The sequence below is a fragment of the Nicotiana tabacum genome, chromosome 3 (assembly GCF_000715075.1).
Source record: "Nicotiana tabacum cultivar K326 chromosome 3, ASM71507v2, whole genome shotgun sequence".
Taxonomy (NCBI): domain Eukaryota; kingdom Viridiplantae; phylum Streptophyta; class Magnoliopsida; order Solanales; family Solanaceae; genus Nicotiana; species Nicotiana tabacum.
Window position 1 is genome coordinate 163,131,294 of NC_134082.1, and position 27,982 is coordinate 163,159,275.

Here is a 27,982-nt window from a genome sequence, read left to right on the forward strand (position 1 = left end):
GAGAAAAGAGAGAGTCTCATTAGTGAAAACCCCTCGAAGGGCACTATAAGGCGATAAGACAGATTGACAAAGGGTCCACGTTCGCGAAGAAATGGACACCCATTTATCCCCAGCAAGTAAGGCCATCAGGCAAGTTGATTGATACAAATAGACTGGGTCGGGAATCTATGGTGCATGTCATGATCGTAAGGACCGGTCATGTCATCCAGATAAGTTCTTCTCTTTTCCTTTTTCCACCAGTATTGGTTCAGAAAGATTTTTATCCTTTTCTATCTTTTTCATTTCTTTCCAGAAATTCGTTTTGAAAAGGATTTTTCAGAGTTTACTACCAGAGGCGAAGGGGTACAAGAGCAAAATACGAAAAGGACAGGCCAAAAGCCGAGGCAATAAGACGAAATGCATCGGTTGCAAAACCAAAGGACGAATTGTGTAGAAAGTTAAGGGTGACGTGAAGAGAGCGAAAAATGACGGTTGAAGGACTTGTGGACCAAGTTCCGAGAAGGTTTCCCCGCAGAATGTCGATAAATCACGGACCCACGTCCGAAGTGGTCAGACGCCACATGAAAGGGAAATTAATCTGATGCAAGATAACCCTAACAGTCCTAAAGGTTATCCCCAGGCGATATAATTCTAGGCCTTGCAGTTCTGGGAGGAAATAAACTCCTAAGGGAGTGGTTTCGGGATTGAAGCGGACTCCCACGTCTTGTTCTGTAAAGAGAAAGCAGGAAAGAGGATAAATGGAAAACCATCCCCAGTAGGTAGGTCACCCCCCAGCAAGCAACTTTATCCACCAACCAGTTGTGGGAGCACAGAGCAAGGGAAAGAAAAGGAAAAATCATCCCCAACGGGAAGGACACCGCTGCCCACCACGATTAAAACTAACAAAATCCTTTTGTCTGCTGCAGGAAAATAAAGGTTGATGATGACAGAAGGACACGATGCCGGAAAGGTCACCAAAACCGGGGCAGAAAATTTTCTGTCGTTGTCAAAAAAATTTCTCGGAGGAACGAGGAAACAAATTCAAATATTTTCATGTCTTAGTTTAAATAGGCGCCCACCTGTAATAATGAGAGGAATACTTTTCAGTCTTAGTTTAAATAGGCGCCCACCTGTATAACGAGAGGAATATTTTCATGTCTTAGTTTAAATAGGCTCCCACCTGTATAACGAGAGGAATATTTTCAGTCTTAGTTTAAATAGGCGCCCACCTGTAATAATGAGAGGAATACTTTTCAGTCTTAGTTTAAATAGGCGCCCACCTATATAACGAGAGGAATATTTTCAGTCTTAGTTTAAATAGGCGCCCACCTGTAATAATAAGAGGAATACTTTTCAGTCTTAGTTTAAATAGGCGCCCACCTGTATAACGAGAGGAATATTTTCATGTCTTAGTTTAAATAGGCGCCCACCTGTAATAATGAGAGGAATACTTTTCAGTCTTAGTTTAAATAGGCGTCCACCTGTATAATGAGAGGAATATTTTTCATGTCTTAGTTTAAATAGGCGCCCACCTGTAATAATGAGAGGAATACTTTTCAGTCTTAGTTTAAATAGGCGCCCACCTGTATAATGAGAGGAATATTTTTCAGTCTTAGTTTAAATAGGCGCCCACCTGTATAACGAGAGGAATATTTTCATGTCTTAGTTTAAATAGGCGCCCACCTGTATAACGAGAGGAATATTTTCATGTCTTAGTTTAAATAGGCGCCCACCTGTATAACGAGAGGAATAATTTTCAGTCTTAGTTTAAATAGGCGCCCACCTGTATAACGAGAGGAATAATTTTCAGTCTTAGTTTAAATAGGCGCCCACCTGTATAATGAGAGGAATATTTTCATGTCTTAGTTTAAATAGGCGCCCACCTGTATAATGAGAGGAATACTTTTCAGTCTTAGTTTAAATAGGCGCCCACCTGTATAACGAGAGGAATAATTTTCATGTCTTAGTTTAAATAGGCGCCCACCTGTATAATGAGAGGAATATTTTCAGTCTTAGTTTAAATAGGCGCCCACCTGTATAACGAGAGGAATATTTTCATGTCTTAGTTTAAATAGGCGCCCACCTGTATAATGAGAGGGATATTTTTCAGTCTTAGTTTAAATAGGCGCCCACCTGTATAATGAGAGAAATACTTTTTATGTCTTAGTTTAAATATTTCAGATTTTTGAGATCAGTAGCCCACTAAAAGACAGAAGGTTACAACAGGAACCGCCGACAAACTTGATGAAGAAAGCCATGTCCCCCAGCAGACCAAGCAAAATGATGAAAACTGGTATTCAGAAAAGCAAAGGACTAGTGTCATCCCCAAATTCACGGAAGAAAAGCACCAGAGGAAGCACAAGCCGACAAGAAAGCAAGGCAACAAGAACAAGTTGAAGATAGATGAGATCTTATGATCTGTAGTCTAGCCTAGCTTCTTGTTTTCTTTTTAGCACGATGAAACAAGGAGATCGGTAAGCAATAACAGCATACAGCAGCATGTAACAGCAAACAACAGCAGCGAACATTACAGTCACACGGTAGTCCCAACTACCAAAACTTCCCGAACTACATTGACCTGATTCCTATTCAGCCCAGGATATGTAGGAAACCTCTGAAGCAAAGGTTCGGTCAAAATCTTTTTCAAAAAGTGCTTCACACGGAGTACTCGGACGAGCAAAAATCGCTCGCTTTGTCTTTGCACGAAAACCCTTCGTGTCTTCGGGCAAAGAGGGGCAGCTGTAAGCACGTGATTTTTGCTTCACGGAAATTACTCCAAAAAAGAAAAGAAAATCAAAAATATATGCATAGGTGTTTCCAGAAATTGAGCGATCTTTATGTTAGATTGTGTGTTAATATTATGGGTGTTGAATAATAGGTGTGTAATTTTATTGTTATTTTTAGGGAATTTTGTTAAATTTTTGGGTAAGGGAAAGAAAAAAGGTGTTAAAATCGGATTGGACCCCAAAATTAGGCCCAAAACCAAGAACAGACCCAGCCCAACCCCAGGCTGCCCAAGCACGGCCCCCAAACGACGTCGTATCGGTGCCCTTGTTTTGATCCGTTGATATGATTCAAATGAATGGTCCCGATCAGGCCGCTCATTTAACCACAACGATGCCGTTTCAGGGCGTTTGATCTGAGCCGTCCAACCCCATTGATCCAACGGATCCAGGCCCTCCCCTAGACCCGTCAAATCTGACCCGATCCATTCCCCTACCCGGTCTCACCCACCATCACACCCAAATGACGTCGTCCCTCCTGAATGAATAGATCCTGGCCATCGATCTCACTTGATCCAATGGCCAGGATCTAAACCCTTAATCTGTATATAAACCCAACCCTCTTACCCCACGCCCCAAACCAAAACCCCCCCTCGCCCACTGTTCACCTTCATCCCAGAACCCCCTCCCCTCAAACCCTAGCAACCTTAGGATTCCCCCACCGAAAGCCCGGCAACCACGGCTCCGATGACTACCAAAATAACACCCCCGATGCACCCAACTACCCTGAACACGAATCCATTAACCATTCACCTCGAATCACCCTGTAGCTTCTCGAATCTTCAATCGAAGATTCGAGCAAAAAACAGATCTACACCCACCGACCCCAAACTCACACCACAGCACCTCCTGACCTTCCTCACCCCCTGAATGGCTTTGGTTTCGTTCGAATCTAACCAAAAGGCTCGAACCCCTAACTTGAGCCCCAGGAACCCTAGAACTCAGATCTATGGGGGTCTGCCCGGATCAACAAAAGGACCAGGGTCTAATAGACTTTCACCGAGGTGTTCTCAGTTGAGAACACTTTGATTAAAGTCCATTCGACCCCAAAATGGTCAAATCTGAGTTCGAGCTTGAGTCAGTTTTAATTTCATTTCCCTGAGGTAATTTTCCCTTTTCTTTTGTCCTCCTATAAATTCTATCTGTTTTTCATGTCTGGTTTGGTTGGTTTCTGACTTGTCTGTCCATGCATGTGAATTTTAAGTCAATGTTTAGGTTGATTTGTGTGTTATACTGATTGCTTGCTGTATATTATAGCTTGTGTAGTCGTTTAAATAAGTGTCGTCAACTGAATTCATTTGAAAAACTAGAAAATCAGAAATCTGCTCATTTCAGTGTGATTACTAGCCTGTTCTTCTTACCTATGGTGAGACTTGTATCAATAGGCATGTTGTAGTAGTGTTTCGATCATAGTTTGCATCCTCAACTGTGTATTGGATCAATTGGTTTTGAGTTGGTCAGGTTTGGCTCCCGATATGACCAACTCATACATTTGATTGGCACCCCTGTTTGTTTAAGTTTGAATCATTGCCTGAACTTAGGCAGAGAATTGGCTATAGCTGTGGAGATCTAACAGATCAACCTGAAGTCAGCATTGAGTTTAAGTTAATTAGTTAGTAGTCAGTGATTAGTTGAATTTAGAGAGGTTTATATACTGACTATTAGGAGTTAGGGTAATACAGTAATATGCAAGGGTTAAGGGTAATTTTGGCATTGGACAGAGTTTGATTATGGATTAACTTAAGAACATGTCAAGTGGTAATTAAAATACTATTAACCTAATGACAATGGGGAACAAAACATAAGAGCATGGGAATTAAATGAATACTTTAAGGAACCCACAACTCTTGATTAGAGCAATAGGACAAGCATGGAGAGCAGATGAGTTTACTTCAAGAAAAATGCATTTAGGCTTGGGGAGTTAAGGGGTATGGGCAGGTTAAAACCTGGAGGGGTCCGGGCAGCTTGACTGACCTACATTGGCTTATAAATAAGCTGTGTCAGAACAATTAAAGGGTTGGACATTTTTTTAGTCTTCAGAGAAAAAAGAAAAAAAGGGGTTGGTCTTTCAATTTTAGGAGGACAGTCTAGTTTTCAGAGTAAGGTAGAGTTAGGATTGTGCTGGGTTTGCAGCATAGCAACCAGAGGATACCATTTTCTTGCATTTGTTTCCCTTACTGCTTTGCCTGCATTTGTTTGGTATCATTGGGTTGCAACTGGATTTTCTTACCTGGGTTATAAAGATCTGTGGCTGGGATTTTTGTTGCTGTTGATTGTTGATTTCTGTTTGCTGCTGTTGCTGTGGTGTTGCACACTGCTTTGCTAATTATTCCCCTTCTTCTTTTGCTTTCCTATACCAGGTACACGACTGATACACTGTCAATGTAACTTGAAAGTTGAGCATGAATACAAAAGAGAAGAGTTGAAGATGTTTATTTTCATACGTAGCATGTATATTGAACATCATGTGGTGTATAATAGTTTACATTTCTGCCTGGATACTGGAGGTAGCCCTCATACATAGTGAATGTCAATGTATGGCAACTTGATATCATATTGTGTATATAGGCTGGTAGATAAAAGGATTGACAGTGTAGTATGCTATATCTTAGACTTTAGCTATGTTTGTGATTAGCATATCCTTTAATGCATGTTAAGTATGAAAACTATCCATTGTTAGTTAATTTCATTTCCTTTTGATAAGCTGCCTCGTTATAACTGGCAAACCATACCTTTAGAACAAATAGCACAAGTTTACATTTTTCAACCTCACGAAGGTTGAGCCCAAGTCGAACGAACCAAGCAGGCCTTCATCGGAAAAGCAGTGGCCCAAGTCCAGCCGATACTGTGTGGGCTGGGTTTAGGCCCATAATATTCGATCGACTGCCCGTGTACGTGGCCATGCTTCTGATTTTGCGAAAGCATTCGGAATCCCGCTATAACTAACCTGCAAGCATGTAATTAAGTAGGATCATTTTTGCTTTCATTAGTAGAGACAAACGTAACAAGAAATGTAGCCACTATAGGATATCCTTTCAAAGTAAAGATGAGACGAGCCTCGACAAACAAAAAAAAATACACAAGCTGCGGGGCCCTCGTTAAATGTATATATTAAAGTACTTAGTTTCCAGGGCGGGCCGTTTAGCAAATTTCACGGCCTTCCCAGAATAATAACACGATAGTCTCTTTAGGCGCGTGTTTAATAATTTACTTTCTTAAACTTGGGTGTGCATTTCATGCGACCCAAATCCAAATCCCAAAACATCAAATAAAATATGTTCCGGATTGTGGATGCATTTCATGTGACGCAGTCCAAAGATGTATTTTAAGCGATGTTCACGTTCTTTTTTAAAAAATCATGATAATAAAGTGGCAAAAAGTTAAAATCGGCACATTGGTTCATAATTGTATTTAATCAGATAAATAAGCCGAATATAACAGTTGAGCGACCGTGCTAGAACCACAGAACTCGGAAATGCCTAACACCTTCTCCCGGGTTAACAGAATTCCTTACCCGGAATTCTGATGCGCAGACTGTAATATGGAGTCATTCTTTTCCTCGATTCGGGACCAAAATTGGTGACTTGGGACACCCTAAATCTCCCAAGTGGCGACTCTGAAATCAATAAATAAATGCCATTTCGATTGTCCTTTAATTGGAAAAAAACTCCTTTGTACCCTCCCGGGTATGGAAAAAGGAGGTGTGACAGCCGTCATCACAGGTATTATTTCTGTCGGCAGTAGAGATGCTTCGGTATTATTTGACCCAGGGTCTACTTATTCATATGTATCATCTCTGTTTGCTCGTTTCCTGGTTATTTCTCCTGAGACTTTGGGCACTCATGTTCATGTGTCCACTCCTGTGGGTGATTTTATGGTTGTGGATCGGATCTACTGGTCCTGTGTGGTCATGTTCTGTGGTTTCGAGACTAGGGAGAACCTCATGTTGCTTGATATGATCGACTTTGAGATCATATTGGGCATGGATTGGTTATCCCCATATCACGCCGTCCTAGATTGACATGCCAAGACTGTTACTTTAGCGGTGCCAGGGTTGCCGAGGTTGGAGTGGAAGGGTTCCATAGTTAATACATCTAGTCGGGTTATCTCTTTCCTGAAGGCTCGACAAATGGTCGAGAAGGGGTGTTTGGCTTATTTGGCTTATGTTCGAGACACCACTGTAGAGTCTCCAACGATTGATTCAGTTCCAGTAGTTCGATAGTTTGCCGATGTGTTTCCTTCTGATCTTCCTAGCATGCCATCAGATGATGATATTGATTTCTGCATTGATTTGGCTCCAGGCACCCAGCCTGTATCTATCCCACCGTACTGTATGGCTCCGAAGGAGTTGAAGGAGTAGCTTGAGGAGTTGTTAGCAAAGGGCTTTGTTAGACCCAGTGTATCGCCTTGGGGTGCACCAGTGTTATTTGTGAAGAAGAAGGATGGAACTATGCAGATTTGCATTGATTACTGCCAGTTGAACAAAGTCACCATAAAAAACAAGTATTTGTTGCCTCGTATCGATGATTTGTTCGACAATTTGTAGGGTGCTAGGGTTTTCTCCAAGATTGACTTGAGGTCATGGTATCATCAGCTGAAGATTCGGGACTCGGATGTTCCGAAGACTACATTCCGGACTAGATATAGCCACTATGAGTTCCTGGTGATGTCCTTTGGCTTGACTAACGCCCAAACAACATTCATGGACTTGATTAACAGGGTATTCAGGCCTTACATTGATTCAATTGTCATCGTCTTCATTGACAACATCTTGATATACTCCCTAGCCTGGGGGAGCACGAGCAGCATTTGAGGGTAGTGCTTCAGACCTTGCAAGAGCAGAAGCTATATGCTAAGTTCTCTAAGTGTGAGTTCTGGCTAGAGTCAGTAGCATTCTTGGGGCATATTGTGTCAAGAGAGGGTATTAAAGTGGACCCCAAGAAGATTGAGGTCGTTCAGAGTTGGTCAAGTCCTACTTCGGTGACCGAGATTAGGAGTTTCCTGGGGTTAGCAGGTTATTACAGACGATTCGTGTAGGGCTTTTCATCTATTGCATCACCTCTGACTAGATTGACCCAGAAGGGTGCTCGTTTTCGTTGGTCCGATGATTGCAAGGCGAGCTTTCAAAAGCTCAAGACAGCCTTGACTACAACACCAGTTCTTGTGTTGCCTTCCGGTTCAGGGATGTATACGGTATATTGCGACGCTTAGCACATTGGATTAGGATATGTATTGATGCGAGAGGGGCGAGTTATTGCCTATGCTTCGCGCCAGCTGAAGGTTTATGAGAAGAATTATCATGTGCATGATCTAGAGTTGACCATGATCGTTCATGCTCTTAAGATATGGAGGCATTATCTGTATGGGGGTGTTATGTGAGGTTTATATGGATCATTGCAGCTTACAACATTTGTTCAAATAGAGGGACCTTAATTTGAGGCAGCGCAGGTGGCTTGAGTTACTGAAGGATTATGACATCACCATTTTGTATCATCCGGGCAAGGCTAATGTGGTCGCGGATGCCTTAAGCAGGAAGGCAGAGAGTATGGGTAGCTTGGCATTCATTTCAGCGGAGGAGAGGCCACTAGCTTTGGACATCCAGTCCTTGGCTAATAAACTTGTGAGGTTGGATATTTCAGAGCCCAGCCAAGTTCTTGCGTGTATGGTTGCTCAGTCTTCATTATTGGGGTAGATCAAGGTCCGACAGTTCGATGATCCACATTTGGCGATTCTTAGAGAGACGGTGCTTCAGGGAGGTGCCAAGGAGGTTTCTATTGGCGAAGATGGTGTTTTGCGACTCTAGGGTCATCTGTGTTCCTAATGTTGATAGTCTAAGGGAGAGAATTCTAGAGGAGGCACACAATTCGCGGTATTCTATTCATCCGGGAGCTACGAAGATGTATCGTTTTAGGCAGCATTATTGGTGCGGAGGATGAAGAAAGACATAGTGGAGTATGTAGCTAGGTGTTTGAATTGTCAGCAGGTCAAGTATGAACACCAGCGGCCAGGTGGCCTACTTCAGCAGATGCCTATACCAGAGTGGAAGTGGGAGCGCATTACCATGGATTTCGTAGTTGGGTTGCCCCGAACTTTGCGGAAGTTTGATTCAGTATGGGTCATTATTGATAGGTTGACCAAGTCGGCCCACTTTATTCCGGTAGCGACTACTTATACATCAGAGAGGTATGCTCAGATCTACATTTAAGAGATAGTCTGATTACACGGTGTACCTGTTTCCATCATATCAGATAGAGGCCCTTAGTTCACCTCCCATTTCTAGAAGGTTCGTTTAGAGTGAGTTGGGGACCCGTGTGGAGCTAAGCACAATATTTCATCCTCAGACCGACGGATAGTCGGAGCAAAATAATTCAGATTTTTGAGGACATGCTTAGAGCATGTGTGATTGACTTTGGAGGGCAGTGGGATCAGTTCTTGCCCTTGGCAGAGTTTACGTACAACAACAGCTATCAGTCCAGCGTAGAGATGGCTCCATACGAGGCTTTATATGGTCGACGTTGTTGTTCTCCTATCGGGTGGTTTGAACCTGGTGAGGAGGCTAAGTTATATGGTACAGATTTGGTACAAAATGCCTTGGACAAGGTAAAGTTGATTCAGGAAAGGCTTCGCACAGCTCAGTCCTGACAGAAGAGCTACGCGGATCAGAAGGCGTGTGATGCATCATTCGTGGTTGGCGAGAAGGTCCTATTGAAAGTCTCGCCAATGAAGGGCGTTATGAGATTCGGGAAGAAAGGCAAGCTGAGCCCAAGGTTTATTGGCCCATTTGAGGTGTTGAAGCGAGTTGGGGAGGTTGTTTACGAGCTAGCTTTACCCCCAGCTTATTGGGAGTTCATCTAGTTTTTCATGTATCGATGCTTCGGAAGTATCATGCCGACCTGTCCCACGTGTTAGACTTCAGTACTATTTAGCTAGATTAGAATTTGGGTTATGAGGATGAGCTAGTTGCCATTATTGATAGACAGGATCGCCAGTTGAGGTCCAAGAGAATTTCTGCGGTGAGGGTCCAATGGAGGGGCCAACCAGTCGAGGAGGCGACTTGGGAGTTCGAGGAGGTCATGCGGAGCAGATATCCACATTTATTCAGCAGCTCAAGTACTTTTCTATGTCCGTTTGAGGACGAACGTTTGTTTAAGAGGTGGAGAATGTAACGACCCGACTGGTCATTTTTGCCTTTTAGAACTCTGTTCCCTTAAAACAAAACTTCCTGCGCTTGCTTTAGCTAATTTACGACTTGCGGGGATGGTTGGTTCGGGATTTGGAAGAATTTAGAGCGAAATATGCCCATTTGATTCTTTAGGATTTTCTTAAAAGGCTCAGTTTGACTTTGGTCAACATTTTGAGCAAACGGACCCGAATTCAGGATTTGACGGTCTCAGAGGGTCCATAGGAAAATATGGACCTGGGCGTATGCCCGGAATCGAATTCCGAGGTCCCTAGCCCGAGTAATGAATTTTTATTAGAAATTGTTAATCTGAAGTTTTAAGGATATAAAGAAACTAACTAATGATTGATCACATGGGTATCGGGCTCGTATATTGGTTTCGAAGCCCGGTACAGGTCCGAAATAACATTTAAGACTTGCCCGCAAAATTTGGTGTCAATTCGAGTAGTTTAATGGAGTTTTGGCCCGTTAGAGGAAAATTAAGAACTTGAAGTTCATAAGTTTGATTCAATTGGTTTTAGGGGATGATTCTTAGATTTAGCATTATTTCGAGCATTCTGAAGGTTCAAGTAGGTTCGTTTCATGATTTCAGACTTGTCGGTATGTTCGGCGGGGCCCGGGTGCCCCGAGCATCAATCGGACGAGGCTCGAGTGAAATTGAAAATTTTGAGAAGTGTTGAAGCTGCTGCTTCTGTCATAACCGCACCTGCGATCGGTGGACCATAGGTGCGAGACCGCAGGTGCGAGACCGTAGATGCGGGCCATCTATCATAGATGCGACCTAGGGAAGGCCAGGCCAAACCGTAGAAGCGGCCTCAAGACCGCAGAAGCGGTCCCAGCCCTTTAGGCCCTTTTTCGCATATGCGGTCCTTTCTCGCAGATGCAGGACCACAAATGCGGTCCCCTGACCGCAGATGCGGAAATCGCTGAAGCAGTAAGCTTCATTTAATATGGTTCTAAGTCAATTTTTACCACTTTTCACTCCTCCATTGGCGATTTTGGGAGCTATTGAGAAGAGACTTCCACCTACCATCTTGAGGTAAGTCTATCCCACTAATTCTTAGTTTAATACTTGTGTTTTAGGTAGATTAAACACTAGAATTTAGGTAAATCAAGTGGTTAGAGCAAAACCTAGGGTTTTTAATAAAAGTTAGATTTAACCACGAAATTTGTTATGGAATGAATTAGAAATCATATATTATTGATCCTTAGGTTATAGAGAACAAGTTCCTTCGAGAGATTTCAGAATCCGGGCACGTGGGCCCCGAGTCGGGTTTTAGGAAACTTGTGTTTTAGGAAACTTGTGTTAAAGGTTTTAGAATTCGATCTTGTGAGTTTATATTGACTAGTTCCTACCTCATTTAACTAGTCTGGCATCGTTCGGCTCCAAATTGAGGGTTTGGACTCGTTCTTGATATTGGAAGTGCACTGTGGAGCGAGGTGAGTCTCTTTTCTAACCTTGTAAGAGGGAATTGTCCCCATAGGTATAATAATTGAATTAATTGCTATTATATGCGGGGGTTACGTATGCACTAGGTGATAAGAGTCCGTGCGTAGCTACTATTATGTTAAGTCCGGGTAGTCTAGGGCCCAAAAGCATGCTCTACATAATATTCTTGTAACTTGATGATAAATTTGGATTCGTATAAATTATGTTGATTAAGGTAAATGAGATTAGTAGAGGAACCTTATCTTGCTTGGTCTTTTAAAAGAGAACTTGAATATTCCTGTGAATAACTACTCCCCAGATATACATTATTGTCTGCTTGTTGATGAGTTTATTTATATTTGACCGCGTCGCACGTGTGATTCGCGAGCAGGGTAATAGATGCATATATGGTTCGAGCCATTCGACCCTCGGTAGTGCACAATTTACTTTTATGTTGGATCGGGTCGTACGTCCCTCGGTGTTACTTGCGCATGTTTACTTAGTATTTCTCTGTTGATTGAACTTTATGTATGCCTTGAAACGTAAATGGATACCCATGATATTATTTGGAAGAAGAACTGACATTCCCTGCCATACAATGTTATTAAATTGTGTTATCCATGTTTATTATAAATTCTTTTTCTCATATTATTTGACCCTAGTAAGTATCAAGTCGACCTATTGTCTCTACTTCTTCGAGAAACGGGATACTTACTGGGTACATATTGTTTATGTACTCATACTACACTTCTGTACTTAATTGTACATGATCTGAGGCATGTGTATCTGGCTATCAGTCTGGTGCGCATCATTGAGCGGATTTTGAGAATTCTACGGTGACCTGCTTCCCTTCCCATGTCGTTCAGCAGTCTGAAGGAGTCTCTCTTATGTATTTTTGTTGTCTATTCTGTTTCGGATAGTAGGATAGTGTGATTCTTTTGTATATTTTACTAGTTGCCCATAGCTTGTGACACCAGGTCTTGGCACACATATTAGTAGATCGTATTATTTTTGGGTTGTATGATTATTTTCGGCTTTACCGATCATTTCTGATTTTATTATAACTTAAGGAATCATTGAAACTATTTTTTGATAAAAGTAAATGAGAGCTTATTTAGTATCTTCCACGTTGGCTTGCCCGATAATGGTGTTGGGCACCATCATGACCTATTATGGAAATGAGTTGTGACACTACTCATATTTCTTTTTTCTCTATATTTACCACTTTGGTAAACACATATTTTTTCTGTATTCTTATCACTATTTTTATGGTTTTCTAGCTGATAATTTTCTAAGATAATAATTTTTTCTAGTATATCCCCTATTATATTGAGGTTTATGTTTTTTATATTTTTTCTTTTTATATTCATTCTTGTCATAAATTTGTGTTATATACACAGTTGATCTGCAGAAACTTATATTATTCTGTTTTAGTTGTTTTGTATCTGTATATGGGTACATTTCTCTTGTTGTATTTCCATTATATGTTGTATTTTGTGTCATATATATATATATATATATATATATATATATAGTCAAAGGCTCTATAAAAAATACTTTGATCGAACCAACTTCAAGCTTTTTGTTCTACTCCAAACAACCATTGTAGAGTGTTGTAGATTTACTGTGTAATTAGTGAATAGAAGAAAAAGAGAAAGATCACCGGAGATGAATTGTATCAAAATTGTAGAAATTCACTTGTGTTCTGAGAAGCAGTTGATGTATGCTTGACAACATCAACTCACTTATATCGAAAAATTTCAAGGAACTTGAAAAGAGAACCCTCTTGCAATCCAAGGGGACTGAACTAAGATTCACATTGAATACGAACCAGTATAAAAATCTCCGATATCATTTACTTTGTATTTTTACTTTTTGTATTTACTATTTACCTTGCATCTAATCTTAGTCGACTAATTGGCAAATCAGTCAATTACCTAGTCACAAAAAAAAAATAACAATTGACTCCCTCTTGTACTTTCACGGTTTGTTTGAAATCTCCATGCAAACTGATCAAACATTGGAGATGAAAACAAAAGTTCTTTTCAAATTTTGGTTCATACCGGTATAGTTCATAATTGTCTTACGTTCGATGTTTTATTGCAAATTTTGAGGAGAAAGTTTGACATATTATATTATCTATAAAAATAACCAAGAGCGTGAAATTCACATCCTTCATCAAAGCGTGAGAAGCGAGTGTAACGTACCGTTTACCTTACGTCAAATAAGTGTAACAAACTTAAAACCCATACTTTAGGTCCTAAAACATAAACCCTCTCTCTCTCTCTCTGCAATCTCACTTTCCATATACTCACTTATTTGGATCTGTGCCCGAGAAATGGCAAATCCATTGGAGGCCGATCCATATGTGCCGCCGGCGAACGACTTTGCCGGTGCCTTGGATCCACCTCTGGACCAAGGAAACAGCAATAACAGTAGTAACAGCATTTGTGATGAAGCATTTAACAACGAATTCATGTTCGATGACCTCGACTTTGACTTAGATATCATCTTCCCTCCTGATGATGCTGCCATTCTCAACAACTCCAATTCTCTTGAAGCGGGTCAGATTGACCCAAAAGGGTTTGGTCACCAGCTGATCCAAGGTTTTAACGATTCTTCTCGGGTTTTCAAGTCGTCTCCGGAATTGCGTCATGTTTCCGTCGCCGGAGGTACGTCCGAGGCGTGTCATAGCTCCGGAGGTCAAGCTTCGAGTGGGTCCCTTGTTATGACTGCAGTTTCGAACCAAATCTCAGATGTCTCTGGATACCTGAATGTGCCGTCTCCTCCCGAGTCCAATGGGTCTAATCACGAGGATTCTGGAAATGACAGCAAGGAGGGTTCCCATGATTCGAACTGCCCTTCACCGGAGTCGCAGGGTTCTGGCAATTGTGGCTCCCATGTCTCTGAAGAAGCTTTCAATTATCCCAGCAAATCGGTAACTTCTTCTCCCATAAAATGTGTAGTAGTAGTAGAACAGAACATAATTAAATTAGAGGAAATGATGAATACAAAAGATAATAAGTGTAGCTCCATATTGAAGAGGAAAAAAGTGAGTGAAGAAGATTCAAATAATGTAAGCAAATACCAAAAATCTAATTATGTGGCTGAATGTAGCAATGTGTTTAATAGTGAAGGAGGGGATGAAAAGAGAAAAGCAAGATTGATGAGGAATAGGGAAAGTGCTCAGCTTTCTAGGCAAAGGAAAAAGCATTACGTTGAGGAGTTAGAGGATAAGGTGAGGACTATGCATTCAACTATTCAAGATCTGAATGCTAAGATATCATACATAATGTCCGAGAATGCCACCTTAAGGTCACAGATGGGACCAGTGCCTTCCCAGATGCCACCACCCCCCCCTGGGATGTACCCCGTGATGTATCCTTGGATGCCTTGTGCTCCTCCTTATATGGTGAAGCCACAAGGATCACAAGTGCCTTTGGTTCCTATTCCTAGGTTGAAACCACAAGCTGCGGCTCCTGCACCCAAGGGTAGTAAGAAAGTAGAGATTAAGAAGAGTGAGATGAAAACCAAGAAGGTTGCGAGTGTTAGTTTCCTTGGCTTGTTGTTCTTCATGCTCCTATTTGGTGGATTAGTTCCTGTGATAAATATGAGATACGGAGGAGTGAGAGAACCTTTTACAAGTGGAGATCTTTCTGGAAGTGGGCACAATGAAAGGCATCGTGGAAGAGTTTTGGCTGTTGATGGGCAAGTGAATGGGAGTAGTTATTCACGGAAACATAATGGGAGGGATTATGGCACTAATTGTGGTCGGAGAGGTCAGGGAGGAGATGGTCAGCCAAATTTCAATAGCGGCACAGATGAGTTTGTTCGCTCGGGCAATGATAGTGAGCCTCTAATGGCCTCATTGTATGTTCCCAGGAATGATAAACTTGTGAAGATTGATGGAAACTTGATCATTCATTCTGTTTTGGCAAGTGAGAAAGCCATGGCATCTCATAGAAGTGAAGATAAGAAAAACAGGGGTGAGACCGGTCTTGCGGTTCCTGGAGATTTGGCCCCTGCCATCCCAGGAAGGCATTCCCATCATTACCGCAGTCCTACTGATGGAAAACGGGCTCTTGGCTCTGGGGATAAAGAGAAAGCAAAGTCCACTGTGCAGCAATGGTTCCTTGAAGGTGTTGCTGGTAAGTGCTGATAAATCTCATTTTATTATACATCATTTGTTTGATTACATATTGTTGATTATTACCTTATCAAAAAAATTGGTCTTATATTTGTCCTTAGTCCTTTTTTAATAGGGTAGAGATCTTTCTCTCGCACCTTTTTCTCTTAACTAAACCAATGTCGACAGAGCCAAATCCAACTATAAGTTGCTGTCTTCTAAATAATTGCTTTCATAACATACACGGTTTGTATAACAGGGATTACTTTCTACTCCTACAATCCATTTCTGGGTTGCTGTTTATGCAATGGCGCCTTATATTTCTAATCTGACTATAGCCTCCTATTGAGGGCACATGTCTCAATCAAATATAAATAGGGCATTTTGGCTCTGTTTCGTGTTTGCAGCAGCCTCCCCCTGCCCAACTATTTAATGTTTTCCTTTTCTCTTTTGTGCAGAGCCTATGTTAAGTTCAGGCATGTGTACTGAAGTGTTCCAGTTTGATGTGTCCTCATCTCCAGGAGGCATAGTTCCTGTTACCACTGCGAGGAACGTTTCTATGAAGCAGAGGCAGAATGCTACTACACGCACCAACAAGGGGAGAAATAGAAGGATCCTTAATAGTCTTTCTGTTCCTGTTTCGGGAGTAACTCACAGCATTTCTGAAGAACATGTTGGAGGAAGTGGAAAGAACGATGACTTTACTGGAAATAATTCACTTTCTTCAATGGTTGTCTCTGTGCTAGTTGATCCAAGAGAGGCAGGTGATGCTGATGGTGATGGAATGATGGGACCAAAATCCATCTCTAGGATTTTTGTTGTTGTATTGATAGATAGTGTGAAGTATGTCACCTACTCTTGTATGCTTCCTTTTAAAGGATCTGTTCCTCTAGTGACTACCTGAAGATGGAGAAAGTTATGTTGTAGAAGCATCTTACTGATCCCTGAACAATTTTGTAGATTCAGGTCAAATATAGTCTTTACTCACTACAACAAAAAGTAGTTTTACTGGCAATTATTTAGCATCAACTAATTAATTCCCAGCAATTTATTTCCAAACCTCAAATATTAGGAGAAGATCCCTATTTGCCGGCAATTATAAGCAATGGGCGGTAGAAGAGCCAAATTTTAATTTTTATCTTTCCTCCAAATGAAAACAGAAAACCCAATATTTGGTCCTTGTTCTCTCTTCTCAACTCGCAACATAAAATATGAAGCAGACGGTTGATCATCTTCTGCCTACTTATAGCTTGTTTGACCTAAGTTTTTTTTGAGGCAAAAGTGCGTTTTCCCTAAAATTAAGTTATTTGACCAAACTTTTGAAAGGAAAAAAAAGTGCTTTTGACGAGAAAAAAATAGTTTTTCTCCGAAAAATACTTTTTTGAAAACGCACATACTTTTTTTAAAAAATACTTTTCAAAATAAACTGATTTTAGAAACTTACTTTACTACTATTCATAATAAAGTAATACTTATAAGCATTAGAAGTCCTCTGAAATAATATAATATTACTTGTGAATGATATTACAAATTTTAAAATGTTGTAAATGCTACTAATATACATGCTTATTGTCCTTTAATATTCAAAACAAAAGTAACATAACAGCTAAGTCCAATATTATAATAAAATAATAATTATAGTGCATATATTAGAATGTGTGTTTAAATGGAAAAATTTTATTTTGTGTCATACAACTGACACTAGTTATATGAGACAACTTTTTTGTGTTACAGTTTTGTGGACCCAAATTTCTGTGGATCAAAAAATGTAAGATTGGGTTACACAAATTTATTTGACAAAAAGGAGACTCATACGACTAGTTGACTATAATTTGTACAAAACACAAAATAAAACTTATAGTTTAAATATGAGTGTGTGGAGCGCACCGATCAGAATGAACATTTTGGCGCCCTAAAATTACTGGCGAAGAGCACTATTACCTCGGTGGCTGTGTTTACACAAAGTTTCTTCAAAAAATGGGTCGCAGAAGTAGCCGAGATGACTACAAGTTCCTACAAATAGTAGATGCCAGAGCTGCACTGAATCAGAAAGTGAATCTCATCGGCGTCGTTATCGAAACCGGTCTCCCCAAGCAGTCCAAGGGCACTGGTCTTTCTTTCTTCTCAAATACTCTTTTTCCTTCCGTCTTATAGTTGAATAATTCTTTATTTGACTACAATATTCTCTACACGTATTTAAATATTTCACTTTAGGGTTTATTAATTTTTTTTTTACTGTACTTTCTGGTGCCATGAAAGCTCTAATTTTCTTAAAAAATATTTGCTTGAAAATGTTCTCTTATCACTGAGCTAATAAAACGAAGCGGGAAAATGAGAATCAAATTCTCATTTCTCGATTGCTGTCCTAACGGATACACGTGTATATATCTTTGAACAACAAGAATATCTAAAACTGAATACTATTGAAAGAATTTAAATGCACCAATCTATACAATAACTAGAATGAACCATCAGCTAAAGATATCTGTTTCTTAGCTGCTTATGTGTAGCACCAACACTTGCACAAGGTTCATTGAGTTGTTGAACATCATGCTGTGTATGCTCTACACATCACATATTTGGGATATGTAGCGGTAGTTAATATCCTGAAGCTGTTTCTTTTTTTCCACAGCATTGTGTGAAATGAATTTTTAGGCTTGATTTTTGGTTTCTTTTGTTTGTATTTTGTAGATTGTTTTTGCACCATTAAGATAATTGATGAGTCCTATCCAAGCCCTGGCATTTCAGTTAATTTTTTCGCTGCGACTATGGACAAGCTTCCTCAAGTGCTGACTTTTGGTGATATAATTCAGCTTTCTCAAGTTGTGGTAACTAATTTGCTCTAATATTTGCTTGTAGCCCTGTGGGTATTGGTTCATTTCTTTTATCAGTTTTACATGTAATGTAAATCTTGAACTTAGATACAGAGTTATTAAACCCTGAAATAAATGTTTAAATGAACTGAATTTTCTTTTAAAAACTATGCACCACATTATACAAGGCTTAGACATGGAGTTACAATTGGCATTGTCTAGAACTTCAAAAGGGTATATGTACTCCTTTCCCAACCCAAAAGTTTGGAACAACTTCAAAATGTAACTTGAGCCCTTTCTATCGACCAGCTCATGATATTTTTATTCAATTAAATGATCAACTCAATTTCCAACCACGGTTGATTGATGTTTTGGCATCCGTCAGGATTCAGCTATTCTCCTTTAAACAGAAGCAGCTAAGCAGAGATTGCATCGTTCCTTTTTGTGGGTTTGACTTTTATTCATTGCTGGGTTAGGAGGAGCTGCCTTTGCAGTTAGGCCATCACTTGATGGATATTTATGCCACTTGGAAGTTTTTCCTTTATCCTCTTTAGAGGAGAAATGTTTGTTGCTTCTCAAAGTTGATTGAAGTACATTGATAACTTTGTTTTCATAGCCCTTCTATCTGCTAGACATTGTTATATCTGGATTCTGAACTACTTATGAATCTACTATTATAAATATTTGGCAAAGGCCAAGTGGGAACAAATAAAAGTCAATTTCTCAAGGAAATAGATAAAGTTACTGGATTGGACAACAAACTGAATGCATGATTTTGTCCTGATTGAATGAACTTTATTGCTCTTAAGTATTATTTTCTGGAAATAAAAATATGGTGTCAATCCTTACAAATGGTTTTTGTGGGTCTGCAGATGAAAACTCATGGACCGGAGATTTATGCTTTGTTCAACAAGAAGTTCTCTTCATTTGCAATATTTGACCGAAAAGATAACTCAAGTTTCCTTCCTTACCAATGTTCTTTAAAGTATCATGCTAGAGAACAAGACAAGAAATTTATACTGGGTCTGATGAAGTGGTTGGACGATCACCAGATTGATACAGGTATTCTCATCAGCATTGCCAACTTCAGGGTGATGCTTATAACAGAAGTCCGGGCTAAGTACATAATGATTATTTATTTAGCTGATGAAGGTTGCATAAAAAAATGTTTCCTATGTTGATAAGTTCGTCTAGGAGTACATATCCATTATGGATGTACAGGTACATATAGTTCAATGAATTTCATGAAGTACCCTTGTCGCACTTGTTCGACACAGACATGTCAAGACAAATAATGGATCCATAAAAGGTGTTCGGTATATGTGCGGCACATTTACATGTAGTTATCTAGTTGCTACAGCCTCTCACATAATCTCAGTTAACATTAACCCTATCCTTCAATATATTGATTACTCTTTGAAACATCAATTTTGCTTTAAATGATTGATCCAATTGCAGAATCCCTTCCTTATCTCCCTTGCCTCCATTAAAACTAATGGGAAAAAAGAAAAAGAGAACAAACAGATGCCATTTATATTCTGGTAGTGTTTTTTCTTTTTCTTTTTTTATTTTGTTGTTTGAATTTTCGTGTCTCCCTCAGAATATGCTTACACTTTCCGTTTCTTGATAGGTTTGACTGATTTACATTCCTTGAAAGAGATCAGAGAAGGAGAACATTTCAATTTGATCTGCAAGGTAGTTATGTGTCCTTAACATAAGTTTTGTCCTTAAATGTATCTGGAATATGTTGGCAAGCACAGTGTGGGTCACATGTTCTTGGATATTGACACTACATTCAAATTCACTAACACTTCCATTGCAAATTACGTTGGCATATGCAAGATTCTTCATATATGTGAAGTTGAAAAAGATAAGTGGATGCTTCTCGTGTGGGATGGAACGGATACTCCACCAGTCACTATCAAAACAAAGTGAGATTTTCTACTTTTCGATCAGGCTTTGTGCTAGGAATAAGCTTGTGATGTTAGTAGAAATGTTTTAATTAGTTCCCGCTTGATATGAGATACTTGTGCAGGAGTGATTGATGGATTCCCCGGATATCTGAATTAGTTATATGACCACTTTGTGCTTGCAATAAGTTATATTAGGCTCTTTGTTGGAAAGAGATTTCCTTTATCTACTGTCACCATTGAACAGAAATTTGTTTTAGGTGGAAACTATATCTTTTTAATACGCTATTACGTATTTCGTAATTAGAACACTAGGAGATATCTGTACTAATTTAATGCTGTTCACTCTCAACACAATAGCAGAGTTATTGAAACAAGTTAGGAATTGGGCTTAAGAACATAATTCGATAGGTCTAACTCTGAAACGCTTAATAATATTTCAAGCTTAACTTTTAATTTTTACCAATTTAATTCAATGCCACCCAAAAGACTGAGTTGATGCAAACTAACTAATAGCCATACCTGGTTACTTCCTGATCTTAATGAGTATCACCAAAGTACCTGGATAACTGAAATTCAGATAACTTGAAAGGTCAAAGAAAATACAATGGGAACTAAAACCTCAAATCATCCTTAAATATCTGGCCTTCTTCCAGTACTTTACTGGCCTTAAATATAACCTCTGTTGAACTAAGTACATTCAGAGTGGTTCACTGAATATCTGCATACTGCTTCTTCCCAAGAAAGCTTTTACATACATTATGGATGATTTGGTACCTGTTCTGATACGCTGTGGCCTATTGTTTCATGAATTACAGGCTAGAAGAAGAATTGGAAAACCCACTTCCATTGCAGTCAGTTAACTCACCATTGCCAAGAGATATTCTCTGTACCTTGCCGCCTCTTGGAACTGTCTTGAGGGTAACCATTGATCGTTGCAACGAGAAACTAGGTGTTAACTTTCTCAAGAGCAATCGATGGTTGAAACTCATTAACATTAGATGTGAACTTCATACAGCATTGTGGCATGTTGTTCTAATGCCCTTTACTAAGCTTAGCTACTTATCCGATGAAGATGACATAGTTTTACAGCGGATGAGGTCTTTCTTCTTCCAGTTTTAATATATATGGTAGAATGTTAGGTGTGGAACTCCTTATTTGAAAAAAAGAAAATAAATAAATAATGTTAGGCGTGAAACTCAATTGCATGATAAACATGTTCAACATCGTTATTTGACAAGCATGTCATAGCCCATGAATTCATAACATGGAGGCTTATGCCCACAACATATATCATTTCCATATCTACTCTTGGCAGCAAGGTGTTTCGTAACAATCTTGTCCCGACAGTATAATATAATGCACCTCTGAATTTACCTCAATTGTTTGCAATTACATGATAGGGATCATGATGAGCGCCGAAAATCTAAATGGGGATGGATGCCTTTGTCATGCTTTCCTTGGCCATCTGACATAACAGGTTTGGCTTGTATGCCCAAGCAATGTTTCTGATGTTTTAATTACACATACTAACATTTCTTTTATTTCCTAAATTCGCAGAGACCGACTTCCCCAATGTACCTTTTGTCTCCTTGATGAGAGTTCTGGTGAATCCAAAGGTATCTTGACCACTTTACAGGGTCATCCTTTCCTTGTGCTGTGTTAGTATTCCAATTATCGAAGATGTATTAACACTATCTTTACTATTTACTTCGTCGATGTTGCAAGAAACCTTACATCTTCTTGATTTTTTATTGCACATAGGCATTGAAACACATTATTTGCTTTCAACAGATTTTGGCTAAACTGGAATAGTGTATTGATAGAGAAAATAGTGGTGTCCATGAACCATTTGTTTCTTCGATGTTGCAAGTGACCTTACCTCTTCACACTCAAAACATTTAACTTCTCATTTGCTCTATAACTAATGTTTGAGCTCCTTTAAAGCACCAGAAAGATTCTTTGTTATCAGCTGGTGAATCTTCTACTTACTAGGCAACACTTAAGGACTTGAGAAAGTTTGAGCAGTTAGTCTTATGTTCAGTGTTTATCCTCCCTGATTCCACTTGTTATGGATTAGCTTTTCTCAGGTCTTGAGATGAGGATAATATAAATTCCATTTCGCCTGTTGATTATACTGTATTTATACTCGCACTAGTGATAGTGGAACAGGAGCATATGGGGGATAATATTCGTGAGGTAATTGGTGCTTAATGTAGTGCAAGTTCCTTTTTTTCAGTTTTCATTGCTTGTCTCCATGAGCATAGACTATTGAGTTAGGATGAATCTAGTAAGGTTCTTTTTTGTTTTACATATATGACTTGGCACTTTTATCACTCTTACATCATCGAGATAACGGCTTGCAGGTCGTAGGTAAATTCCACTGTGTAGTTCGAGTGGTAGCGGCATTTCCTTGGATAGTTGAAGATTTTCGTTCCCCTTCTGGGGTTTATAGAATCAGGTTGACCCTAGAGGATCCAACTGCCAGAATACATGCATATCTGTATGCAGAGGATGCGGTAATAATTGTTTTCGCACTTACAATCTCCTATTAATCTTCATTAAATATACTGCAGCTCATTGTTACCCATTTGGGGACTATGTTTCATGGTGTTGGATATCAGTATTTTATGTATTTGAAAGGATATATATGATGTACCTATACTCATAACTAAACTGTTCGACTTCATTATCTTGAAGCAAAATGAAGATTCCGTGTGTCATAGTTGTTGATATTGTACAAACTGAAAACTATTTACTTCCAAAAACATCCACCAATTTATCGGGAAAATGATGAGATGGAGGCCCTTGAAGATTTTTTATAAATGTGAAGCCTCAATGTGCTACATCAAGATATTCTGTTGGTTTATTTTAGTGCAGAAATCTGCTAATCTGAGTGATTTGCATGTTTTCATTGTTTGAGCTACTAACTTGTCAAGCTTGTTTTTGACGTGATGCTACTTCACTTTCCAGGAACAGTTTTTTGATGGGTACCCCTCTGTTTATGCATTAACAAAAAAGAGGAATTTGTTGCTTGGAACTTCTGAAGGTGATGATGGTAGTGAAATGAATGATTATTCTAGAAATCCACCCTGGATCAAATGTTGCCTAAAATCTTACCACATCGATGACAGCGATGTCTGGGGAAGTAGGAACTTTCGAATTTTTGCTACCACTCTAAAAGTATAAGAGATTGTCCGTCGTATATACCTCCAGTGCTTACAATGAATATATGTATTTTGGCCCTTCTGCAAAGGTACTGATGGCAGTTGCTAGCAAGTAGGAAATCTAACCTCGTTTGGATTTTGTTTTTGTAAATGTACTCATCATATTTGGTAACATAAACTATTGTAGTTTTGCTTGAGCTTAGAGCTCCTTATCATATTTTATAATAATAACTATTATTGTTATTATTATTTTGTTTATTTCCTTGCTGTAGCACAACTATCTTATAATAGGCCTATTGGAGCTATCCGTGCGCGAATTAAGGATTTATCACCTATCCCCTTGAGCCTCGTATTTTGCTACCTTTTTATTAAATCACATGTTAAGGTTATCATATTAGAAAATTACTTTCAAGATAATGCTCTCATATATCTCTAAAGATGGTTGAACTTAAATCAATTATTAGTCGACTCATTTGAGCATTCAAAATCTGTTATATGATCCACACCAGACAAGCAAGTACCGAAGACATTTGAAGTTTGTACGAAGAAATATGAAGACAGATCTTCATTTGAGCGAAATAAATACTAATCAATCTAAATAAGATTGACAGCCAAAATAATGTAATCCAGCGTGTTACTTGTAGGACACATGCACCATTTTAGGTTCTTAGTAGCTTTATATTTCGGCCTGAAGGAAAGAGCTCCAGAGGCAAGGCGAATTGCATGCATTGGTACCACCGAGATGAATAGCAAACATAGTTATGCTAGTGATATCGTCCGAAGACTTTAGGAGGGGGGGAGTACACAAATAGCCATTTTTAAGAACTGCTATTTAGGGGTTAGTCAGGGGCTATATTAACCATAAAATTTGAACCAAAAATCTGAATTTCAGAACAAAACTTAAATTCATGACACATTGGCTAATTGCTAAATAGCAGCCTCTAGAATGGCTACCTGGTATTGTTTCTACCAAATCATTTGATTTGGTCTTATTAACCGCAAAGGAAACAAGACTACACGCCTCAAGTCCAGAGAATTAGCACAGATGGAGCGCCATCTATCTACTCAATGTATACAAACACAGCATCAGTAAAGAAGACTACAATTAGCTGCTTGCGCAAGATCTAAATGAAATTCTTTCATATGAATGAGAGATCTTTACATGGTCCAAATTCACATCTTTCATACTTGATGCAGATGTGGAAAAGTTAATTGGCAGCGAATAATTCCATAGTAAGTTTTGAAGATAGGTTAGTTACACGAAGAAAGACAGATCAACAGAAGTTATACATAGAGCAACACAGGTATGAACTTAATCATATAGCTCTTAATATCAGAAAACTGTCATAACCAGTAAATAACTAAATTATTACTGAAAAGTGAAGTAGCATCACTTTAAAGCCAAGCTTCGACAAAGTACTAGCTCAAGTCACTGGTGTTTAATGTCACAAGATGCTTCTTGAGCAATCTTTTGATCTATAGATTGTAATAAAGAAAGCAAGAACATACAATCTAGCCATTTAATGTAAAACATGCAGATCGGCAGATACTAAAGAGCATAAAGCCACTTACCCAAAACACTGGTAAAAAGGTGTACTAAAATCTGAAAATTTAAGCATTTGATAGCAATAGGATAAGTCAAAATCCGCTTCGGGAAAAATAGAATGTTAATCAAACAAACACAAGGAACAAGTGCAAACGCTAACAATATAGAGATATCTAAAGACAAAATGCTCATTCATCCTCCTGGCTGCGCAACCTAGCAAGCTTGTTTGTTATGACAACGTCAAGCTGGGCAGCTCGCTCAACAATCTCTTTCCTCTTCCTCGTGGAAACATTGTGTGCAATCTCTGCACAGTAAGTTCTGGGAAGGAAAAAAGAAATATGTTGGTTGACAAGACAAGATAAATCAAACCTGTAGGTATAGTAAGAAACATGAGACAGATGAATGAGCTAATCATGTTACCTGTTATGCATCATTAAGACCTCAAGCTCACTTGCATTATGCACAACAAACTTCTTGAAACCATTGGGAAGATAGTGGCGGGTCTTCTTGTCAGACCCGTATCCAATGTTGGGCATCAAGACACATCCCTTGAACTTTCTCCTCACTCTAGAATCGATACCTTTGGGTCTGCGCCAGCTTTCCTGTTATAAATAATTGAATACTCAGTTTCAATTAGTACACTCAGCTCAGCTGAAATACAATTGAAGAAACACAAAAGCACGTTATTAGAAACACCACGTGAATTCACAAGATTTCCTTTAGAGACACCACGTGAATTCACAAGATTTCCTAGCAATCCATAATAGCTAACCATAGAGAAATCAATTACACCGCATAATGTGGTCTGAAGCAACAGTTCAAATCCAACCTGGCTTTCGTAGATATCTTCAAAGATCGGTTCAATTTATTAAGCCATGTACAGATAGCTGCTAAAGGGAAGCTACATTTGAAAACGCTAATTACATGCTTCTGCGTGTCTTTACGAAGCTGGTAACTAAATTTCAAACCAACTGACCAACATGATTCCATACATAACAACCAAATGGCATGCATATAAATTACTTAAATCTTTCAATCTTATTAGCAGCATCACCATTACTCAGAAAAACAGCCAAACGACTAAATTGAGGGAGGTCATCGAAGAAAACAAAAAGTTTGTTCATAGTCATAGCAATCCCAACATTATCATAAGACCTTTCTAAAGTTTAGTCTATGCCCTCCAAATGAAATGTCATAATACATTGTAAGTCTAGATAAAAGATACAATATTATCTTAAAGGAAATGCCATACTCATACATTGTTTGTCAACTTAGGTAGTATGAATTACTTTGAATTATCAACTATATTTGTAAAATCCGAAAAACCCAGCAAAAATCGAACCAAATCAACAAAAGCTAAACCAATTAAACTTAATACCAACTCAAATTTTCTTTCCTTTTTTGCCTTTCAAGGGTCAATTAGATCTCCTTTATTTTACAAAAGGAAAAATGCAACAATAAAACAAAGTTAATTTGGGGAGCTGAAAGGGCTAATAATAATAACAGAAGGTTGTTATACCTTGACAGTGATTCTGCGGTCACTCTGGGGTCTAATAAACCTCTTAACCCTCTTCTTCACGACCTTCTTGGTAAGCAGAGGCACCGCCATTGTTGTTCACTTCTTCTCCCTTACCTGCTGCAACAGAGGTACATAGCATACGTTAGATGCAAAACTGAAAGGAAAGAAGTAAAAATGGTAGAGAGAAGAGACTCACCGGAACTAGGGTTTCTGCAAAAGCGGCCCGCACCTTGCTCAAGGAGTTTATTATGGAGTAGTACACTTATATATCTAAGGGTTGGGGCAATAACTAGGGTTTCGGAGGTGAAAGTCAAAAATAGCCTTTTATACTGTAGTGCTGAACATAATTAAAATAAAATATATATTGAGAAGATTAAAATAAAATAAAATAATCTCGAATTTAATAAAATAATCATATATACAAGTTGCTCTAAAAATAGAGAAGTGAAAAGATAACTTAGGGGACATTAGAATAAATTTTACGCCCTCCGTTCACTTTTACTTGTACACTATTGACTTTGCACACCCCTTAAAAAATAATAAATAAAGTGCATAATTTACCATGATACCCATATTAATTGATGTGTAGTCTTAATGTGCTTTGAAAATGATTTGGAATTAGTAATTCATGCTAAGGGCAAACAGAAAAAATAAATTATTTTTCTCTTGATATGCGAAAGTGAACAAATAAAAGTGAAAAAATCTATTTTTAAAATACTGGACAAATAAAATTAAACGACAGAGTAGTTGTTAGCACACTCGACCTTATCAACTTTAACAACATTTAATTGGTTTCAAGTTGACAGGTAAATTCGCTTGTCAAAAGTTGATTTAGATGGTGTTTGGCTAAGCTTATAAGCTGGTCAAACTGACTTATAAGCATCTTTTGGCTTATCTACGCGTTTGGTAAATACTCAAAGTGCTTATAAGCACTAAAATCAGCCATAAGTCATAAGTTGGTCACCCCCAACTTATGCTTTTCAGCTTATAAGCATTTTTAGTTTGACCAACACTTTTACTAGATTATCCTTAATAATATTTTCTAATTCACAAAATACTTTTCCCAAAATAAATTTCTTGACTTTCTCTTCATTCCATATTCGTTATTAATTCTTTTCTTTACAAAGAAAATTTTAATTTATAATCTTTTGAAAAAAATTCGAGAGTATTTTAGTCATTTTAACAAAAGAATAGCTTACCAGCACTTTTTAATCAAACACATCAACTATTTATTATCAGTTTCAGCACTTCTATCCAAACACGTAAATGCTTATTTTAAAAATCAGTTTCAGCACTTAAAAAACTTTTCAGCACTACAAGCTTATCAGTTATTTACAATCAGCTAATCCAAAAGGACTCTTAATTAAATAAAACAAATTCAAGGCGATGTTGGACCGAAATTGTAATTTTTGGTCCTTTGTTTTTATGAACTTTTAATTTCAACAATACAAATAACCACATTTTGCTTTGCATTAACCAAAAACTGCACTTTAATTTGGATTCCACTATTAGTATGCCCCTACTTATTTA

At 38.7% G+C, this 27,982-nt stretch overlaps 3 protein-coding genes across 4 annotated transcripts; 2 read left to right on the forward strand and 1 right to left on the reverse strand.

The window, feature by feature from the left end:
* The first annotated feature begins 13,614 nt into the window (after positions 1–13,614).
* Positions 13,615–16,496, forward strand: LOC107782356 (bZIP transcription factor 17-like). Its single transcript, XM_016603230.2, has 2 exons — positions 13,615–15,519; positions 15,956–16,496. The coding sequence occupies exons 1-2, from the start codon at positions 13,710–13,712 to the stop codon at positions 16,399–16,401; spliced, it is 2,256 nt and encodes a 751-aa protein (XP_016458716.1). The 5' UTR covers positions 13,615–13,709; the 3' UTR covers positions 16,402–16,496.
* Positions 16,497–17,371: 875 nt separating this feature from the next.
* On the forward strand, positions 17,372–23,645 carry LOC107782357 (protection of telomeres protein 1b-like). The gene is made up of 10 exons (XM_016603231.2): positions 17,372–17,607; positions 18,189–18,325; positions 19,183–19,372; positions 19,941–20,005; positions 20,153–20,241; positions 21,039–21,320; positions 21,624–21,700; positions 21,781–21,839; positions 22,587–22,739; positions 23,194–23,645. Exons 1-10 carry the CDS (start codon positions 17,475–17,477, stop codon positions 23,407–23,409), a joined length of 1,401 nt encoding a protein of 466 aa, XP_016458717.1. The 5' UTR covers positions 17,372–17,474; the 3' UTR covers positions 23,410–23,645.
* A 1,310-nt stretch (positions 23,646–24,955) lies between these two features.
* LOC107782359 (large ribosomal subunit protein eL32z) lies at positions 24,956–26,768 on the reverse strand. 2 transcript variants are annotated; one of them, XM_016603232.2, is made up of 4 exons: positions 26,649–26,768; positions 26,453–26,569; positions 25,354–25,535; positions 24,956–25,251 (listed from the first exon to the last, which is right to left on the reverse strand). In XM_016603232.2, the coding sequence occupies exons 2-4, from the start codon at positions 26,540–26,542 to the stop codon at positions 25,122–25,124; spliced, it is 402 nt and encodes a 133-aa protein (XP_016458718.1). In that variant the 5' UTR covers positions 26,543–26,569; positions 26,649–26,768; the 3' UTR covers positions 24,956–25,121. The 2 variants fall into 2 exon arrangements, with proteins under 2 accessions (XP_016458718.1, XP_016458719.1); XM_016603233.2 differs by having other exon boundaries at positions 26,453–26,566; positions 26,649–26,765.
* Between the last annotated feature and the right edge of the window lie 1,214 nt (positions 26,769–27,982).

Bases quoted from the DNA above. Each gene is read 5' to 3' on its own strand.
- LOC107782359 (XM_016603232.2), bottom strand. From the start codon at position 26,542: ATGGCGGTGCCTCTGCTTACCAAGAAGGTCGTGAAGAAGAGGGTTAAG. The intron at 25,536-26,452 runs GTATAACAACCT...TATTTATAACAG, and splicing joins ACCGCAGAATCACTGTCAAG to GAAAGCTGGCGCAGACCCAA. The intron at 25,252-25,353 runs GTAACATGATTA...TTTCCTTCCCAG, and splicing joins GTCTTAATGATGCATAACAG to AACTTACTGTGCAGAGATTG.
- LOC107782356 (XM_016603230.2), top strand. From the start codon at position 13,710: ATGGCAAATCCATTGGAGGCCGATCCATATGTGCCGCCGGCGAACGAC. The intron at 15,520-15,955 runs GTAAGTGCTGAT...TCTTTTGTGCAG, and splicing joins GTTCCTTGAAGGTGTTGCTG to AGCCTATGTTAAGTTCAGGC.
- LOC107782357 (XM_016603231.2), top strand. From the start codon at position 17,475: ATGGGTCGCAGAAGTAGCCGAGATGACTACAAGTTCCTACAAATAGTA. The intron at 19,373-19,940 runs GTATTCTCATCA...GTTTCTTGATAG, and splicing joins CGATCACCAGATTGATACAG to GTTTGACTGATTTACATTCC. The intron at 20,006-20,152 runs GTAGTTATGTGT...GGCATATGCAAG, and splicing joins ATTTCAATTTGATCTGCAAG to ATTCTTCATATATGTGAAGT.